The sequence below is a fragment of the Mytilus californianus genome, unplaced genomic scaffold (assembly GCF_021869535.1).
Source record: "Mytilus californianus isolate M0D057914Y unplaced genomic scaffold, xbMytCali1.0.p SCAF_4, whole genome shotgun sequence".
In the NCBI taxonomy this organism is placed as follows: Eukaryota; Metazoa; Mollusca; class Bivalvia; order Mytilida; family Mytilidae; genus Mytilus; species Mytilus californianus.
In genome coordinates, this window is record NW_026262690.1 from 76,619,372 (window position 1) to 76,640,175 (window position 20,804).

Here is a 20,804-nt window from a genome sequence, read left to right on the forward strand (position 1 = left end):
TGTAAGTTGTATTTGATGATAATACATAACATATATAAAGGTTGAGAATGAACACGGATGCGGCCACTTTCATTTTTGACAAAAACCATCCGAAATGTGACATATTATGGCATATTTGATAGATTTTTCATATTTAAGCTTGAATTTGAGCGACTTTAATGATTAAATTAGTTCAAATCTTTCACATAAACTAATTGAATCGACTGAAGTAGACACTTGAGTGTTTAAAAAGTGTCCAAAATCTTTCTTCAGATGAACCTGAATTTTGAGGCCAAAATCGGCCCTTACCGGACCTACTCCTTTGGACAGAAAGGGTTCAGATATGCTAATTGTATTGATTTGAGCTACTTCTTTTCTTTCTAACATTGTTTAATAGTTTCTTAGATACAATTGTATGATTCAGTCATGGTTGAACACTCAAAATTTTGATTTTTTTCATATAAATGTCATTTTGATTTGGCTTTTATCTTTTTGTGACAAAAACCAGATTTAATAAGCTGTTTTGTTTTTTTCCTTCATTTTCAATCATATTTAATGTACTTGACAAAAAAAATTAAGGAGATGTGGCATGACTGCCAATGAGCAAGAGATTAAAAGACCAGTAAGAACACAACTACAGGTCACTGTAGTCATCAACAATAGGCAAAACCCATAGGCTATACATTCTGTTAACTATAAAAGGCATGGCATGACAAAGTGTGAAACAATTCAAAAGAGAAAAAAACATGGCCTTGGTTTTACTTAATTGATAGGGACTATCTAGATCAAATATTCTTTTATGCTCACCTAGCCAGAGTTTGCAATCATTTGGTATCTGTTGTCTGTTATACATTAACTTCACATTTTCATGTTTTTCTCTGAAATGACTTTGCCAAATTTAAGTGGATGTATGAAAAGTGTAGAGATTAATTTATGAGAGCATGATGCTTTCCACTAGAAGAAATGCACTTTGATATACATGCTTCACTGACTAAGATTTAATTTTACATCTGATTTTATTTTTAAGTTAAGCTTCAGCTGCAATCTTGTAATGAGGTATTTGGATAGATTCAGTGATTTATAAATTTAGTAATTGTGACCTACATTTTATCCCTTTTATAATTGAAATCAAAAGTCAAAAACACAATTTGGGGAACAAGGCAAACTTTGTAATAGTGGATTCATTATGTTTTATCATGATATGTTTTTTTTTAGGTTCTTGATGAAGGAAATATAATGGAATTTGATCATCCATATCTGCTCCTTCAAATTGAAGATGGCTATTTTTCTAAAATGGTGCAGCAGACAGGTCCAAGTGAAGCAGAGCATTTACTAGGCATTGCCAAGGATACATATGACTCTTCTGGAAAGAAGGTTGAAAGGGTGGTCAGTACATCAGATGTAAACATAGATGAGTCAATGTGTATGAAGGAAGATATGAGTAAAGGTGCTTCAATGGAAGGAAACAGGAATGCTGTCATGGTAAAGGATTCTGTGAAAACAGAAATAGACAGTGGAAGGAATGGAGAACAAAAGGAAGATCAGGCAAAGTCAGATTCAAATCAAAATCTATCTATAGAAAATAATTCTGTAGTTGAGCAGAATTCAAACCAGTTGACTGAACCAACTGATAACGAGAACTCTAATATTCAACATTCCTTGGGAAGTGAAAATAGTCCATTACTTAAACAATCCCATGATCATAAAAATCCACATGACACCACTAATAAGTCACATGACACCACTAATAAGTCACATGATACTGTAAATGATGCCAAACTTGCCAATGGTTTTCACAGTGATTCAGAAGAAGCAGAGGAAACAGAACATCTGATTAATCACAATAGTCAATAAGATATGATTTAATATTCATAATCAATTTAGAGCAAGTGATTCTTTATAGGAATAAGATGCATTTTCAAATCATAATGCTTTCACAAGTCAATATGGTATATAGATACAAGTTATGAGTTAACATACAACAGGAACTTCTGGAGATTTTATTTATATTTCTTTTAAACATCATTATATTTGTAAATCTTATTTCATTCATGTTTTGAACTATTTTCAAAGTTTCACATTTAAAATTATAATGATTTTTATAAAAAATTCATGAAACTCAGATTTACCTTTTGTTGAAATTGTTTAAGACCATATGCAATTTTCTTCAAAATCAAATGGAATTTTGTTTGAACCATACAGGAAAGACCAGTAAAACAGTTTGATTAAACATGAAAGTTAGTTTTAATATACACCTACTGTGACATCATACAACAAGAAGTTTTTATTAATCGATGATGTCACAGGAGTGAAAATACAGGATATAGTTCACATTTGAAATATTGTTTTCTATCTAACTTGATAAAAAATATCCTGGAGACAGATGATTTTGTGTAAAATAATTTTTTTTATTTGTTTAAATTTTTATCAGCATTATTTTAATGTCAGAGTTGAAGGCTAGTATTAAGTAATTTTTTTTATCTCACTATCTTTTATATCACATCACAATATACAAACTTTTTTATTTTAATTTCAATGACAAGGATGTTTGCTGTGGATTCATGATCATTATTCGTGAGATACTAATTTTCTTGGATTTCGTCGTTACAAGTGAACCACGAAATTAAATATTCAACAAATAACAAATTTCCTTTAATGTTGTATGCAGACTTTCAGTTGGCAAAAAATATCCAAAAAATGCAAGTTTTCCTCAATCCCAAAAAATAAATGAATCCACAGTAATATGTACCAACTCCCTTTTAGGAAACTTATAGTTATATATATATTTTTTTTACATTCAGTACAAATATAAAATCATTTTATAAATTTTTTTTTATCATATATTAGCTAGGAGTAGATTAGATATGTAGATTTACTCAGGAAAACAAAACTACAAATGTCAAAAATGTACAAGTAATATATCTTAAAAGGGCATAGCTAATCTATAAATAAAATAAACACATTCCTGTTCAATTCTTCTTTTTTGAATTTGCTATATATCTAAAGTTACATATAACACTATTTCTCTCAAAATTTTGAATATTATAATTGTTATGTGTGTTCAATGTGAAAATGGAGGTCATGATTTTTTATTTGAATAATTTAGGATGTGTTAAATGATGAAAAAGACATTGTGATTTTTGAATTTGAATGATTATGATGTGTAAATTTGATGATATAAATGGTGATTGTTCGAGTTGGAATAACTGCTACAATGTTAATGTTTTATTATTGATCATAGATCTGTCTGTTAAGGTCTTTAGTCTCTTGTTATAGCATTCTCTGGACTGTCCAGTAAAAAGATTGTTTCTGTTTGAAAAGCTCAATCAAAACTGTGGCTTTTCATTTTAACCTTAAAACATAAGCCCTTGTGAAGGCTGTAGATCATCCTGTACATGTTTGTTTGTTTGTTTTTGGTTTGATTGTTCAGTTGCCGTCTCATTTTATTTTAAAAGTAATTTAAAGATGTTAGGTGTTTTTCATACTTTTTGTTTGATTATTTCTAAATCTATAAATAATATAAAAAAAAAGATATTGCAAGGACTAAGAAATGTCGACTGATGTAAATATTGATATTGATTTTTTTTTATTATTATACCAGTATAGCAAGACACAGGTTTAAGACCAGTGAGATGAAATAAATAATTATTTAATCCTGTTGCTAACTATAGAAATTGAAATTTATACTTTGAGACTTGACATTTACTTGAGGGGCGTAAAGGGGGGGTATCTGCACGGAAGAACGCGAAATAAAATTGCCATTTCACGATGAACGAACAATTAAAAATTTCTTGCAAGTTGATCTTTTTACCGATTTCACGAAACACGGTGAATAACGAACCTTTTTCACGGCTGCACGTGAAATAAAAATGGCAAAACACGTTGCACGAAAATAACCCTTTACCACCCTCTTACTTTTGTGAAATGTCAAAAATTAAACTCATCAATCAAAAGCAAATTAGAAAATCTTGTAAAAGTCTAACCTTATACACCAATTAGACATTTAAAATAAAAATTTAGAATAAGAACATCTAGTTCATAATCTTCACACAATAACCTTATATATTTCTTCATAGTGCTGTATGGTCTGTTATTGTCTCAGATTGGTTATCTCCCTTTTTTAGCATTACAAAAATTTCCAAATTAAAATCTGACAGTTTTTCTTTATAATTGCTAAACTGTTTTGGGAACACTGCTATATTATATAATAGACAGTTCTGTAATGGTATGATTAAGTTTAAACAACTTGCATGCCAAAATGTCTTCATTATGTAAAATTACTTCCATGAAAAGGAATTTACTTCACTGAAATGTAACAAATTATGTATTAGTTGTTTGAAATATCAAAAGATGAACATTTTTAGTTTTTCTAAACCCAAAAATATTTACATCTCCAGAGAATTTAAAACTTGATGATCTAATATCGCAATTGGCACTAGAAGAAGATTATGAAGATTATAATTCAATGTTCAATATGGTGACAGTATTGTTATATTTTACTTACATGAAATGATAACAAATTGGATTCATAATTTTTAGTTTATAAATTTGTCTTACAGGGACACTGTTACAAATTTTTTTGATTATACAATTATGCACATTCCAAATTAAAAAGCTCAAGAATTTAAAACCTTTTGATGCTGATAGGAAATTCATTTTTATTATTAATATTGTACTTATATGTAATATAAGTACTGTTTATACAAACAGCCATTCCAGCTTACACTTAATAATTAATGTGATAATAAAGATGCTGACATTCTGGATACATTTAATTAACATACACAGACCACTTGTTATATCTTGAGGTTAATTTCCCTGGCATTTGACACTTTGAAGTTACAACTGGAATCTCACTAGGAGGCACTATAATCTTTTCTTAATCAGATACATGTCATAAATAATCACTGTTGGTGAGGAAATGCAGATTATGATACCAGATCTTAAAAAAATTAATTACACAACAATTAGTATACTATCTGAAGGTCAGTGAGGTCAGTCTCCTCCCACTGTATAATTGATGTACCCTATCTGTGTGTAAGGCCATATGCATGGTCTTTGTATAATCAGTTGCTTGGTTCATAGCAGTCTTGACTAGTTGATATAGTTTTACAGTGCTATTATTTAATTTATTGTTATTTCAACTTTATAACTGGACTTCATTGTCACAATGTGGCTGCATTAATTACCAAACCGCTACCATACTGATTTGTAATACTTTGTACATGTACATGAACTTTGTTTTGTTTTCACCTTCGGATCTTATTAACCTATACACAGCTGAGTTTTCAATGTTTCAAAACTTGTGTAGTACATGTACACATTAATTTTATTTTGGATCTATCTGAATTTGGATGACTTACATAAAGCAGCATTGCATTGTGTGTATTATACTTGTGGAGTTTATAACATTGATAACTGTGTCGGAGATTATTATGTGAAAGAGCAGAATCTAACATCATCATGCAGATCCATATGTATTTGTGACCATACAGAGATTTCCAGCATACCATTGAGTGCTTATGCACTGGCCTTACCTTCTATACAACTGTTCTAGGCAAGTATTTTGTATTGAACTTTTATTTCTTATATACAGATGTATTAAGCTTACGGCAAACTAGAGAATAGATTTAACAGGTTTATATAAAAGAAATAATCGAATTTTCACTTTCTTTTATATATCTTAACATGCATATTCAGAAAACGGCCTCATGAAATACTTAAGTATGGATTCTTTTCATCATCTATGTTGGAATAAAAGTGTTTTATTTTATTTATTTTTTATTTGTCTCTCTTCTAAGATTTTGGTTTGTTGTCCTCATAACATACCCCACCTATGCAGAATAATTATTAAGTAGTTTCATAATTTAAAGATAGCTAAGATAAAAGAAACTAAAGGGCCCTAGCTGCCATAATGAGCGAAGTAATTTTAATATTTTTTTATTTTCTTTTTTATTCTGACAATCACATAGAATAGTATATTTTGTATAATTATGCTGAATACTCCTAGTCTTTGCATCAAGTGTATATGGAGATTTTAGATACATTTTACAGACGTTTTCTTCATATCACCTACTTTCTTAGTATATAAGACTTCAATAGGTCATAAAAGGTTACTTACCAAATTTAAACAGATCCAAGATTTCTTTTCTTACAATTTGAGACCCAAATAATGCAATGTTTTATATAAATTTTTAATTTTTTTTTCTCCCCCTTAACTTGAATGAGTTCTGGTTTATAGTATAAATTTTAAACTCCAGATCTTTTTAATTTCACCTAACTACATCCTTATATCAGATTTCTAATGATTCTAAATGGATAAACAGTAACTTTGTTTGTTTTACATATAAATTTATATATATTTATAGTTCAACATAAATACAGCATTTGATATCGCCTAATACTGACACCTTTCTTCATTTCTTTATTTGCATATCTAAACACTGAGGAATGGAGACAGATTGCACCTCCTGTATGCACATTAGGTTCATCAGATTTTCAATCAAAGACATTAGACACTATCAAGTTCTTCATTTTACCTAAGATGTGGCACAGCTGGAATTATATGTCAATGGGAAGAACAATTATTTCCAGACCTTATTATTTAACTTTACTTTGGTTCAACTGGAGCTCAGTCCTACCTATATATTCTCATGAACTTTTGCAGTATGCTAACCACAGTATCACCAGTTGGATAATCTTTAACAATATTTCATCTTTCATCTGTGGTTTAATTAGGACAATCAGCAACTAGTCTCACATTTATCAAGTTCAGAATTCCTCATGTGTAAACAGGATTACAACAGACATGACTACCATATTTTGATACTAGAGCCTCTGTATTTCGACATGGACCCAAGAGTATGTTCATATTTGTTATCTGTGTGGACATTATTTCTCCAACTATTCAAACAGAGCATGTAGGATACACGGTTTTAGCATTTGACTACAAGGCAGCACTACAGCCTCATCAGTGCCGAACGAGTCCAGAAGTATTTGTTTTCAAACCAATTGTAAACTTACTTGGGAAATTGCTATTTCAAGCATACTTGAATCCGTAGAATCTGACAACTTACACTTTTTAAATAGACTACTTTGCATTTAAAATATGGCAAACCCAAGAACCAAGGAACCGTACAGTTTGTCTATTACTTTAAATATATTATAGAGATTCTATTATGTTTTAGACAGGCATTTTTACATCTTTTAACAATAGCAGAGACAGTATGTACATAGGTATTATAATTATTGCTCTATACACAGTGGAGATTTACTGTTGAAACCTAATATGTTAAAGAGATTTATATTTGGGAATACAGTGATGTTTACCGTAGAGTATAGATGCATTTCAAAATTTTTATATTTACACACCCAATGTTCACATTGGAGACAGCAGTATATACAAACAGTCAATACCACCCCAGAATCTAACAGTTCTTTATAGCTGTGTACACATGGTGTACTTTGAACTTTAGACAAACACACCAAAAGAATTATTAAATATATAATTGCATATACATGTATTCAATGATGAGAGCTTCAGGCATTCAAAAGAATTATTTATTAACTGCATAACTGAACAATGGTATTTTCTTCAAAATCTTTTTAGGAAAATTTATCATATTTGAATACTAAATATAGTTTTATAGCATTAACATGCCTGTATTTCAGTACCAGTTATGATAGACCTTAATTGGCTAATCTACTAGCACATGGGCTATCCCCCATACAGACCTAGCACACTAACAGCTACAGATGAGACGCCAAGTCTCACCCCCTTGTGGAGACCCCTCGCTCCACATTCCCAAACTGGCATATTGTTGTACAGGCAGTTTCTTGCTCTCTGAATTACAATACTGAATGCATCTTTCATGATGTTCAAATCTATATGAATCAATCTAGTGTAGCTCTCAGTTCAAAAACTTTGATATTGAATACCATTTTTTATAGCATTCTCATCTCATTGAAATACTGATAATAATTTTTATTGCATTCTCATCATTGAATTATTGAATATCATATTTTACCTTTCTCAACATTGAATTACTGATAATAATTTTTATAGCATTCTCATCATTGGATTACTGATATTCATTTTTATAGTAATCTCATCATTGGATAAATGAATATCTTTTTATAGCATTCTCATGTTAGAACTTTGAATATTGCATATCATTTTTAAAGTATTATCATGTGACCATTTGGTCAAAATACTAGGACGCTGGTCCTCTGATAGTTACTGCAGGTATATAAGAGTGTCATCTTCTTCAATTAAGTATGCACAAGATTTGTTAGGAAAATATTAATCTAAAGCATTATAATGTTTTGATACTGACTACTTTTAGTTACATAATTGTAAATTAGGATGTAGATCTACACATATATATATCATGTACGTACATATATTTTCATTGTAATTTTATTTTTTTTTTCTCATGACTTTATTGAAGGTGAATAAATCTTAATCCTAAATCCTTGGGGGCACTCAGCTGTTTCCATCTGAGTTTTTGGACCTTGATGGAATTTTATCACTGGTTATTTCTAAAATTTCATTCATCCCCAAGCATTTCGGGGACAAATTTTATCAAATTTATTCCAGCGCCAGTTTGATAGACCCCTGCTACTCTACTAGCACATGGGCTATCCCCATGCAGACCTTGCACACCCCGGCTGCAGATGAGACGCCAAGTCTCATCACCTAAGTGGAGAACCCTCGCTTCACATTCCCCGGCTGGCGTATTGTCGGGCAGGCAGGTTCTTCCTCACACTGGAGGTTGCAAGCTGACTTGCTCAGGCAGGAACTCAAAATTGTCTTGTATGCTGAGTGTTTCCCTAGGGCCAAAACCAGATTGATTAATTGTTTTTTATAATAAAATTATTATTCATTCTAAAATATCTTTCTGCTTTAAGCCAGTATGATTTTGCTAAGACTATGTTTTTGGTTTACACACAGATACCCCTTATGTTACATTTGGTATTGTTTTTCTGAGCTGGTATTTGCTCAATTACATGGATGAGATCTGGACTTTAATAATTGAGATTTGCTCTATTAGGAGAGTTTTACTTTAATTAAGTGTGGGTTGTCAGGACTTGCTCATCAATACACACAAAACATAATTCTACCTGAAAAATTACATCTGTTAAAATATAGGTTGATGGGATCATAAACATTTCATTTTATCAATGGAAGGCTTGCATATTGATACCTTGATCTTTGGAAAAGGTAAATAAAAATATGTCTCAAGAAATTTAGTAAGCCTGCCTCTGGTGACTTGGAATGTTTTGATCACTGACACTAGAGTCATAAACAAGGAGTATTTGCAGACCACTCTAACAACTTCACAAGAATTCAAGACAACCTCATACTAAAAAGTACAGAAACAATATTTCACTTTATGAGACTATAAATATACAACATTAGACTGGAGAAAAAATAAAAATATGAGACTACAGAAAAGAATTACAATATGAGACAACAGAATACACATTTGGTTGTTTGTATAAATATTGTACTTATATGTAATATAAGTACTGTTTATACAAACAGCCATTCCAGCTTACACTTAATAATTAATGTGATAATAAAGATGCTGACATTCTGGATACATTTAATTAACATACACAGACCACTTGTTATATCTTGAGGTTAATTTCCCTGGCATTTGACACTTTGAAGTTACAACTGGAATCTCACTAGGAGGCACTATAATCTTTTCTTAATCAGATACATGTCATAAATAATCACTGTTGGTGAGGAAATGCAGATTATGATACCAGATCTTAAAAAAATTAATTACACAACAATTAGTATACTATCTGAAGGTCAGTGAGGTCAGTCTCCTCCCACTGTATAATTGATGTACCCTATCTGTGTGTAAGGCCATATGCATGGTCTTTGTATAATCAGTTGCTTGGTTCATAGCAGTCTTGACTAGTTGATATAGTTTTACAGTGCTATTATTTAATTTACCGCCCACCATCCACCTTCCTAACACCTTCAATAATGTTTCATGACAAGGGAAACATCACAGCTTTTACTAGTGATATATATTTTATTTTATTAATTTGAATTCCTTGATGGAATTTTATCACTGGTTATTTCTAAAATTTCATTCATCCCCAAGCATTTCGGGGACAAATTTTATCAAATTTATTCCAGCGCCAGTTTGATAGACCCCTGCTACTCTACTAGCACATGGGCTATCCCCATGCAGACCTTGCACACCCCGGCTGCAGATGAGACGCCAAGTCTCATCACCTAAGTGGAGAACCCTCGCTTCACATTCCCCGGCTGGCGTATTGTCGGGCAGGCAGGTTCTTCCTCACACTGGAGGTTGCAAGCTGACTTGCTCAGGCAGGAACTCAAAATTGTCTTGTATGCTGAGTGTTTCCCTAGGGCCAAAACCAGATTGATTAATTGTTTTTTATAATAAAATTATTATTCATTCTAAAATATCTTTCTGCTTTAAGCCAGTATGATTTTGCTAAGACTATGTTTTTGGTTTACACACAGATACCCCTTATGTTACATTTGGTATTGTTTTTCTGAGCTGGTATTTGCTCAATTACATGGATGAGATCTGGACTTTAATAATTGAGATTTGCTCTATTAGGAGAGTTTTACTTTAATTAAGTGTGGGTTGTCAGGACTTGCTCATCAATACACACAAAACATAATTCTACCTGAAAAATTACATCTGTTAAAATATAGGTTGATGGGATCATAAACATTTCATTTTATCAATGGAAGGCTTGCATATTGATACCTTGATCTTTGGAAAAGGTAAATAAAAATATGTCTCAAGAAATTTAGTAAGCCTGCCTCTGGTGACTTGGAATGTTTTGATCACTGACACTAGAGTCATAAACAAGGAGTATTTGCAGACCACTCTAACAACTTCACAAGAATTCAAGACAACCTCATACTAAAAAGTACAGAAACAATATTTCACTTTATGAGACTATAAATATACAACATTAGACTGGAGAAAAAATAAAAATATGAGACTACAGAAAAGAATTACAATATGAGACAACAGAATACACATTTGGTTGTTTGTATAAATACCATATTATTATTTGTAGAAAATTAGTGGTATTTTGGCAATAATGAGGACTTAGTGTATTCATGTTTGAATGCAGTTTTTTCTTTTCTCAAATGTCTCCAAAATTAGGATGATATATCTTGGAATAATTTGAATATTTTTTTTAAAATGACTACTATATATGATTTCGTTTAATCAGATGCTGGTTAATCTACAAAAATTGAGGCTAGATTAGTATTTGCAAGGATTTGTATAGTAATCCTTGGTATTTGATAAGTATTTGATTATGTAGATAGAATAAGGTCACATCTGAAATGGTTAAGTGCCTATGTGTTAGGTTGTGATATAATTGTTATTTTTAACTATCCAACTTATGTATGTTTATAAGTAATTTTATATGTATAAAAAACATGTTCATCTTATATTTGATATTTTTCATTGACCATTGTATTACTCCTGATTTATAGGGATCAGTATACATTGCTTTGCATCAACATTCACGTTATTGTTGTCCAAGTATTCACCAGACTCTCAGCTATTAACAGATCACCTGAAACTATTTACCAGCTCAAACGAACTTGATAATATACATAAAGAATGCATTGAATTGTTCCACATTTAGTTTTCTCAAAGCTTAAGCTTATTTATTACCTATAAGTGACAAAATATCTAAAGAGACAATTTTGAAATTGTTGTGGCCTTATCTTAAGTGCAGTAAGAAACTGAAGGCAAATATGTAAAATGAAAGGACAAGGTATGATAAGGGTGATTTTAGCCCCCTCTCCAAATATTTAATTTTGATATCTGACAGATAAATGTATTGTTTTATATTAATTGATCCTTTTCATTTCATCATTTTTTAAATGTTAAGAGCAACAACAAAAATGGCCTCGTCACATCTTTATCCATGACTGATTTCTTTCTGCAAAGCCATGGAAACTATGGCTCTGGCTGGTAATTTTTTTTTGTCCATCTAAACGTTATGCAAAAAGATATCTTGGACAGATGAATTTACCAGACTTAAATATGTATATATAAGTAGTGTTCAGTCCCTTTTAATGTAGAAGCTAGTCAAATATTATATTGATATTTAATAATTACACTGTGATTACACCTCATTTTTTATACGCCCGTTTACGGGACGTATTATGGTATACCGTTGTGCGTCCGTCTGTCCGTCCGTCTGTCCGTCCGTCCGTCGTCAACATGTCGGACATTAACTCAAAAACGCTTTAACCAATTTGCTTAAACTTTGGTGAATTGTTTATATCTATTGACGTGAGCTCCCTTTCGTTTTTTATAAATTTTAGATTTTACGTTCGGAGTTATGGGGTTTTATTCATTAAAAAAAGGGGGATTTTCCAGTTTTCGGACAATAAGTCAAGAATGCTTTCACCAACTTGCAAGAAATTTTGGTTAATTGTTTATATCTATTGACATGAGCTCCCTTTGGATTTTTATAAATTTTAGATTTTACGTTTCCGAGTTATTGGGTTTTATTCATAAAAAAAAGGGGGATTTTCCAGTTTTCGGACAATAACTCAAAAATGCTTTCAGCAGTTCTCATGAAACTTTGATGAATTGTTGATATCTTTTGATGTAAGCTTCCTTTAGAATTTTATAAATTTTAGATTTTACATTTCCGAATTATGGGGTTTATTCATTAAAAAAGGGGGGATTTTCCAGTTTTCAGACAAAAACTCAAAAATGCTTTCAGCAATTTGTATGAAACTTTGGTAAACTGTTTATATCTATTGGTGTAAGCTCCCTTTAGAATTTTAACTGTCTGACAACAGATTTACTAAGTATTGCGCAACAGCACAGTGTATTGCACAACAGCAAGAAATCTTTAATTGAATATAAATTCAATTCATATAACCAACTTCAAGTTCTTTGACTACATTTATTCAGAAACCTATAATAGATGTATGTCAAATATTTAATTACAATCCAAATTCAGACCTGTATCAAGCTTGAATAGTGTGTCCATTTTTGCCCCAACTGTTCAGGGTTAAACCTCTGCGGGCGTATCCAGCTGCGCTCAGCGAAGCAGTTTATTTTTAACGTATATCTTTTTCCTGACCAGTTTTCAAAAGAAGTAAGTGTTTGTCACCTTTGTTAAGAATTATTATATCATATTGATATAGTACTGTAAATGACTTTATACTGTAGTAATGCTAAATGTTCAGTGTATTTGTAATACATTTGTATACCATGTTGGCCGGTAATAACATATAATAGACTTATAAGCTTGTTCGTTCTTACATTAGGTAAACAAACGCAGACTTATTGGACAAACAAAGATGACTGTACATTTACTTACTTTGTACCACATTGTTTGGTATTAATTACGTTTCATTTGAATTTCATTTAAGACACTATGAATGAGTGCAGGTTTGTTCATTTTTTGTCTTCTGCAATTCATTGCAGTATGAAGAGAATAACCCTATATTGTCTAAGCTTTAAATCTTATTTGAACTCGTCATGAAATAAAACAAGGATTATCTATAGTGCATTAGTTTTCATAAATTCATTTTAATGGGTATATATATTTGATGTACAACTGAAATTGATCATTGACAAATGTTTTTCTGTTTCTATCACTAAATGTCTGTTATTTTTAGAATCAGTGTAAATGTGCAGCATCAGTGACATTGATGTGCGTGCTTATAAGGGGTCATCTCAAAATGTTTATTTTTTCCCCCATTAAATATAATTTGACTTGATTGACATGAATGAAATTGTAGAAACATATCTCCAATGAAAATGGAACAAATGACAGATGTTACATATGTTGTAGCTACCATAGGGTCCATTACTTAACACTTTCCACTGGATTTGTGCTTTTCATGATCAACACAAAGAATACCACTGGACTTCTGGAATGCCTGCATTCACCCCCAGTTTTGCTGCTCAATCTAAAGTTTTATTTAATGTGTTTTTGGAATCTTGTTCGTCTTTTTGGTGTTTTATTTCATCCATGTCCCCATTTTTTTTTTTTTTTTTTTTTAACATAATTTGACTCTTTTTATTTTACTACTTTTTTGCACAAACATTTTAAAACTCACTATCTGAACTTTGTTTGTTTGAAACTTTACAAATAAAAAAAATAACCATTACCAATCATACTATTTAGATAAATGTTAAACTATGAGATGATTCCTTATACTACTTTTGTTACATATTTTTATATTGATTTTTGTTGAATGACATCTAGTCTGTAACAGTTTATTAATCGGGTCAAATAAGGAAAATAAATGATTACAAATTGTTGTTGTATTTGTCTGCTTATAAATAAAGAACAAAATGAGATGTGGGATATATATCAATGAGACAGCAACCCAACCACACAAAAAAGACCAAGTTTCCTGTAAGGATGCAGCATGCCTAAGTGTCCCCTTTGTCACTTCGTCAAAATGAGACCAAAACAATCAATATTTAAGGTAGCTACAGATTCAAACAGATTTTTTAATGCTTCATCTATGTCACAACAGCATTTCTAAATGGCAGAATAATAATCTCCTTATGATTAATTTCTTTTATTCAAAAGTATGTAAACTAGATGTATACAATATCAAAACAAAAAATATCACAATCATATAAAAATATTTCTGAAAAACATATTTCTTCCAAGCACAGCCAGCATTTAGGAGAAGTTCTGGAATAAGACAACTTGTGTTTTAAAAAAACTAGTATTGGGTAATAAAATTTAGTTCCAAAATTTAAGACATTAAATTTATGTATTTCTTGATTATTTTAAAACTATTTATTTAAACTAAAATTAAATAACCCTATATATTTATAGCAGTATCTGGTGTAGACTTTATTTACTATTAAATCCTTGTCAAAGGATAGGAAGTTAACACCAGGTGTTACTATAAATAGAATATGTTATTATATTGTCTAGAGGCATTACCTACATAAAAAGAAAATAGACTGAACTAGGAATGCTACTAATCCTTATATACATGTAAATAAGCTTCTGAACAGTATAAAATGATAAAAATATGGTCAAATTTGTTATCAGCCATTATATTTCTATCTACTCCAGTAACTTTAGAATCTACTCTAAGCTCATTTAGAAAGGTTATTATATGTATAATTAAGCCTGAAAGGTCATGATAAAAAAAAATCTTCATATTTGTTGTTTTAATATGTGGTAAATATTTACAAAATTTGACGACTGCACTTTCATTATTGATGATAAAATCAAATATCTACAAAATGGCATAAACTAACAAATTGTTGAAATAGATAACACTATGAAAAGTGAGGAAATCATGGTAAAATACATCTATTGGAGAATAGTTCACAAAAAAACAAATGGAAAAGACACATAACTGTCAATGTGGAATTGACAATAACAAATATTAGTCATGATATGAACAAAACCAAACAAGGTTAACACAACAAAAACAGACATTTCAAAAATTATGTTGGATACAAAGTGTAAAAAGTTATATTGTTCCTTGTATGAAACACAAATACTGGAGTCCTCACTTTGTAATTTTTATTCCTTCCTTCCGTCCGTCGGTACCTCCCAAAATTGTTTTTTTCAAATAATGTCATTTTGTTTGAATAAATCCACTTTTCACTTTTGGTCACATTATGGATTTTTTAGGTTAAAACTTAACAGAAATTAACTGACCTTAACAATTCATCAGTGCTAGGCTTTAAAAATTACATTTCATATATCATACAATTAAATAATGTACTTTATGTTAGTTAACCACTTTTTAACAACAGTTTTTTTTTCTTAAACAAGTATAGAGTTCTTTATGATTACTACAATACATTTAAAATTGCCCCAATTGCATCAATCTTAAATTCATCTCTAACGATTTGAGTCAAGTTTCATTTCTGTAGAAAGTCTGAAATAGCTTATATGCGGATGAAATGCCAGGTTAGCAACAATGGATATTTTTATGATCAAAACTAAATAACATTCTACAACCATTTAATATGGTGGTAAAGCTACCCATAAGTAATATCTACTTGTACCAAGTCAACAGTAACAATAGACCCCAATCAGGGCTCAAATGCATAGATGTCGTGCTTCAATTCATATTATGCAGTAACTTCATCTGTCATCCATTAATTATCCTCTTGTCTCTAAAAGTAAAAAAGTACAATTAGCTTCCTGTTGAACTTGTGAACCATACTTAAAAAGAAGGTGCCAGATCATGATGATTGATAATTTATGATAACTAAGGGTAGCAAGAAAACAAATCAGTCACTTTGATCACTTTATTTATTGAAAAAATATTTCTATGACATATTAATACTTATTCTGTATTTTCAAATTTTAAAAATGTTATTTTAATGCTAAATCTTTTTTCACCTTAATAATATCAAAGTCAAGATGACCTTCAAAATGCAAAAATATCATCAAAATGATAGGTAAAGGTTATATTCATGCACATAAATAAATCAGTTGACCCCTATACATGTTTTTAGTATTTTTTGAAAACTTTCATCTCGGAAACACTTTTAGTAAAATCAATATTTAGTAAAATCATGGTGTTGACAAAAAGACTGACAGATAGTTAGACATACCAGTACCTTCTAATGAGTAAGTAGTCAGACACATTTTTTCCATCTTATTGTCTACCTTCCTACAAAAGTTTTCTGAAAAATAAAAATAAATTTCATCAGTGGTCCTGTAATTCAGTGGTTGTCATTGACTACTGTTGGCAATGTCTATATTTAGTTTATTGCTTTGTCATAAATCAGGCCTTTGGTTTTCTTGTTTGAATTGTTTTATATCTTGTCATGTCAGGGTCTTTTATAGCTAAGTATACAGACTGAGAATGGCTTTTGCTCATTGTTGAAGGCTGTACAGTGACTTATAGTTGCTAACATCCACATCATTTGGACTTCAGAGGATAGATGTCTCATTGGCAATCATGCTACATCTCCTTATCTTTATATTGTGCTGAAAAAACATTTCCATAGTCTAAATTCTGTAAAAATTCTTAACTCATTTTGAGATAGATTAATAAGTTTATAACAACTTTTGTGGTCTTCAGTATAAATTTTGGAACACAGTATTCTTCAGTTTCATCATATCACGATTAAGTATCTAACCATTCCTGTATATTTCTCCTCCTCCATCTACATAGTCTTCCCTTCCATGTAAAGAACCTCTCTGGAGTTTACGTTTTACTGATGAATCTATCAATGCATCCATAAGTTTGGCCTAAAAAGATTAAAATTTAATAAATGCTTTTAAGTTGAATCTGTCCAGGTAAGAGGTTCGGGGAACTTCAGTACATTTTTTGTATCAGATGATAAAATCTATTAATTGGCATCCAGAAAATCACAAAAATTTTATAACTTATAAAAATAATTTATAAACTAAAGCTCAACACCCTCAGACAAAGATGACCTTATACAATTTTCTAATACATTTAGTGTGGTTAGATCTTTGGATTTCCATCCTGTCTGCATTTGTTTTTCATGCTTTCATTTTTAGAATACCTTCAAAACATTTAGTTCACACATTGGTTTCAAATATGTGGCATATATGTAATCAAAATAATACACTGTAAAGTTAGTTTAATGTTACGGATACTTGAACATGTATACTATGAAACAATTGGTGAAATTTTGGAAATGCATTCATTTGAGACTCACATTTGGACAGGGTATGGCAAAAAGGAAAAGAATAATTTAACAGTTTTCATAGACAACATTTCTTCATAAAAATAAAAGAAGAATGTGTCCCACATTGGATACAAATGCCCCTGCTAATAAATTTATGGCAAATTCAGCAATTTTTCCATTAAAAATGTAAGCACATAACTCGAGAAAAGTAAAAGTTATGCAACCCAAAATACAAACTTGATCTATGTTTGGTTGTAATAAGCATTGTGTATATAAGTTTCATAATATTTCATTGAGGCAAACTAAAGTTAGAGAACGGACACCATGTACGGACGTTAGGACAAGGGTAAAACTTAATGCATGCTTCGCCTAGCATTCATAAATACATATCAAAACTATATAGTTTTTATACGATCGCAAAAAATTTGCATTCGTATAATGCTATCACGTCGTCCGAAGACATTTGGTTTCCGGACAATAACTTTAGTTTAAGCGTATGGATCTCTATGAAATTTGACCAAAAAGTTCAATACCACAAAAGGAAGGTTGGGCTTGTTTTTGGGGGTGATGGTCCCAACCGTTGAGGAATTAGGGGCCAAAATGGGACCCAAAACAAGCATTTTTCTAGTTTCAGGACATTAACTTATGTATAGGTATTCTGATTGCTCTGAAATTGTACCACAAGGTTCAATACCACAAGTAGAAGGTTGGGAATCATTTTGGGGGTAATTGCCCAAACCGTTCAGGAATTAGGGGCCAAAACAAGCAATTTTCTTGTTCAGACAATAACTTGTGTTTAAGTGTATGGATGTCTCTTAAATTGTACCACATTTTACAAAAGAGAAATTTTCTTCAAATATTTTTATTTTTGGAGGGGGGGTGAGGGGGATAAACAAAATTGGGGGGGGGGGGGGTCAATTTTTTTTCCTCAAGATTTAAGAAATTATCAATTTTCCAAAAAAAAAAAATTAGGGGTCACAATTTATTTTGCTAATTCTTTGTATATAGACTGAAAACAGATTTACTAAGTGTTGCACAAAAGCAAAAAATTGAATATAAATTAAAATCATATAACCAATTTCAAGTTCTTTGACTACATTTACTCTGTGTCAGAAACCCATAATGTGTCAAATATTTAATTACAATCCAAATTCAGACCTGTATCAAGCTTGAATATTGTGTAAATTTTTGCCCCAACTGTTCAGGGTTCGACTTCTGCGGTCGTATCCAGCTGCGCTCGGCAAAGCAATTTATTGTATTTTTTTAAAAGAAAAAAAAATAATATCTTCTGAATGATCTTACAATACATGTACTATCGTATTAATTACTTAAATGTATAATTCACAGGAATTTGTGTTGCATGTACTTCAACTGTTCAGCCAAAAATCACCCTTATCCTCTTTATCTTTAAGTAAGTATTATATTTTGTAGTTTTGTATAAACTAAATATCCCAGACATCCCCTGAAACAACACAACTATCACAGCATTACCTGTCTTGAGTATATCTGCAGCACTTTAGTATTACAACTTCTCCCTTCTTTACATAGAAACTGTACCAATAAACATGGTATTAAATCATCTTCATCTTCATTTGTATCTAAATTCCACGACAGTTCTTCATACGGTACTGCCAAAATTACTTCCTATGGAATATAAAAAATTCATATACAAAAAGTAATTGTTCATAGAGCATCATGTTCAGTGAACCATAAAATCTGGAGTCAAAACTCTAATTTGGCATATATACTTTTTAAAAGTTTAAATAATAAAGAATATGTGTACTAACTTGATGTGACTACAACTAATTTAGCCCAAAATTTTACCTGATCAGGGCAGACAAACAGACAGATGCACAGACCAGAAAACATTTAGCGGCTACTATTGTAAACAGGGCATAAAAAGTTCAAAAATTATAACACAGATTTTTTTTAAAAGGAGAATATTAGCTTGCAAGTTAGAAAATCACCCTTCAAATCTTCCTTTTTTTGATAACTGGAATACTTGAAGACAATTGTATGTTTTTTAAACCAATGTTTCTGGTTATTTAGAAGATAAAAATCAATTGGCTAGTTGATGTTTACTCAAATGTTACTTTTGTTTTTCTGCACTGAAATTAAGTACACATTCAATTTGTTCTGCACATTGCAAAAGACAATGTCTTCCTGTAATGTTAATGACATTGCTATATAAAATCTTCCATGAAGTACAGCAACTGATACTGATATTAGTGTGATTTATTTCTTTGAGCTGGCTTTCCGTAACTGTAGATAAAACATGTGTTGTTTTTTTTTTAAATTGTATTTACCCTGGTATGTTTTTGTTATCTATTTTAGCACAATTCTAGAGGGAAGTGCTTTTCCAGTACCTAATTATTCTATTTTATTTAATATACATTTTGTTGGTCCACTGTGTATAAATAAAAAAACAATTTAACCCTGCCACATATTAATGAGCCTGTCCCAAGTCAGAAACCTCATCAGCAGTTATATGTTTTAATAAAATTGAAGAATCTGGTGTTTTTTAGTCCTTATTACAACTGTTCTGAGTGCCTATAAAACATGCAACAATTATCAATACTCTGCCCTCAGTCATTTGGTCCTCTGGTTGATACAGAAATGGTCTGATTTTCTTTTGATATTGTTTTACTTACAGGTTTTTCTTTATCAGTAACGGTTACTCCATCTGTATTAATTGCAACTAAAACTTCAGTTTGCTGACAACCCAAGATAGCTTTCTTTACTTTATGACATGGTTTCTCTATCACTCCTTCAAAGAAGGCACTCCTGTTAAAATAAAACAAACAAAAATACTTTACATTCATTCATTTTCTTCGATTGAGGAAAAACTGTATTGAATTTTGTGGTTTTGCCAAAGTCTGTCATAACCAAAATCAAGTCCTCTTTTCCTCAATCATGACATAACCAAATGTGACTATCTAATTGTGATGAAAAACACAAAAAGAGACCAGTGGAGCAGGAACTGATAACCCTTCCAGAGCACCTGAGTTTAACAACCCTTTTTGGTAGTGTTCATGTTTCTAATTCTTTACTTTTCTGTGTAGTGTTTTGTGGACTACTGTTCGTAAGTGTTTTGTGGACTACTGTTTGTTAGTGTTTTGTGGACTACTGTTTGTTAGTGTTTTGTGGACTACTGTTCGTAAGTGTTTTGTGGAC

The 20,804-nt window shown here is 30.9% G+C and overlaps 2 protein-coding genes across 6 annotated transcripts in view; one reads left to right on the top strand and one right to left on the bottom strand.

Moving 5' to 3' along the window:
- Positions 1-4,643, top strand: part of LOC127698724 (ATP-binding cassette sub-family C member 4-like) — a 170,000-nt gene extending 165,357 nt beyond the window's left edge. Inside the window, exon 26 of the mRNA XM_052202348.1 lies at positions 1,195-4,643. Coding sequence (XP_052058308.1) covers positions 1,195-1,833 — 639 coding nt within the window. The 3' untranslated portion in view covers positions 1,834-4,643. The remainder of the gene's footprint in view (positions 1-1,194) is intronic.
- A 9,904-nt stretch (positions 4,644-14,547) lies between these two features.
- LOC127698743 (putative FERM domain-containing protein FRMD8P1) overlaps positions 14,548-20,804 on the bottom strand; it is a 61,410-nt gene continuing 55,153 nt past the window's right edge. For 4 of the 5 annotated variants that reach the window (XM_052202397.1, XM_052202396.1, XM_052202394.1 and 1 more), the window contains 5 exons: positions 20,282-20,414; positions 19,122-19,274; positions 17,112-17,223; positions 16,581-16,652; positions 14,548-16,136 (listed from right to left, as the gene is read on the bottom strand). In XM_052202397.1, coding sequence (XP_052058357.1) covers positions 16,123-16,136; positions 16,581-16,652; positions 17,112-17,223; positions 19,122-19,274; positions 20,282-20,414 — 484 coding nt within the window. In that variant the 3' untranslated portion in view covers positions 14,548-16,122. The remainder of the gene's footprint in view (positions 16,137-16,580; positions 16,653-17,111; positions 17,224-19,121; positions 19,275-20,281; positions 20,415-20,804) is intronic. The other variant, XM_052202395.1, reaches the window with a different exon arrangement.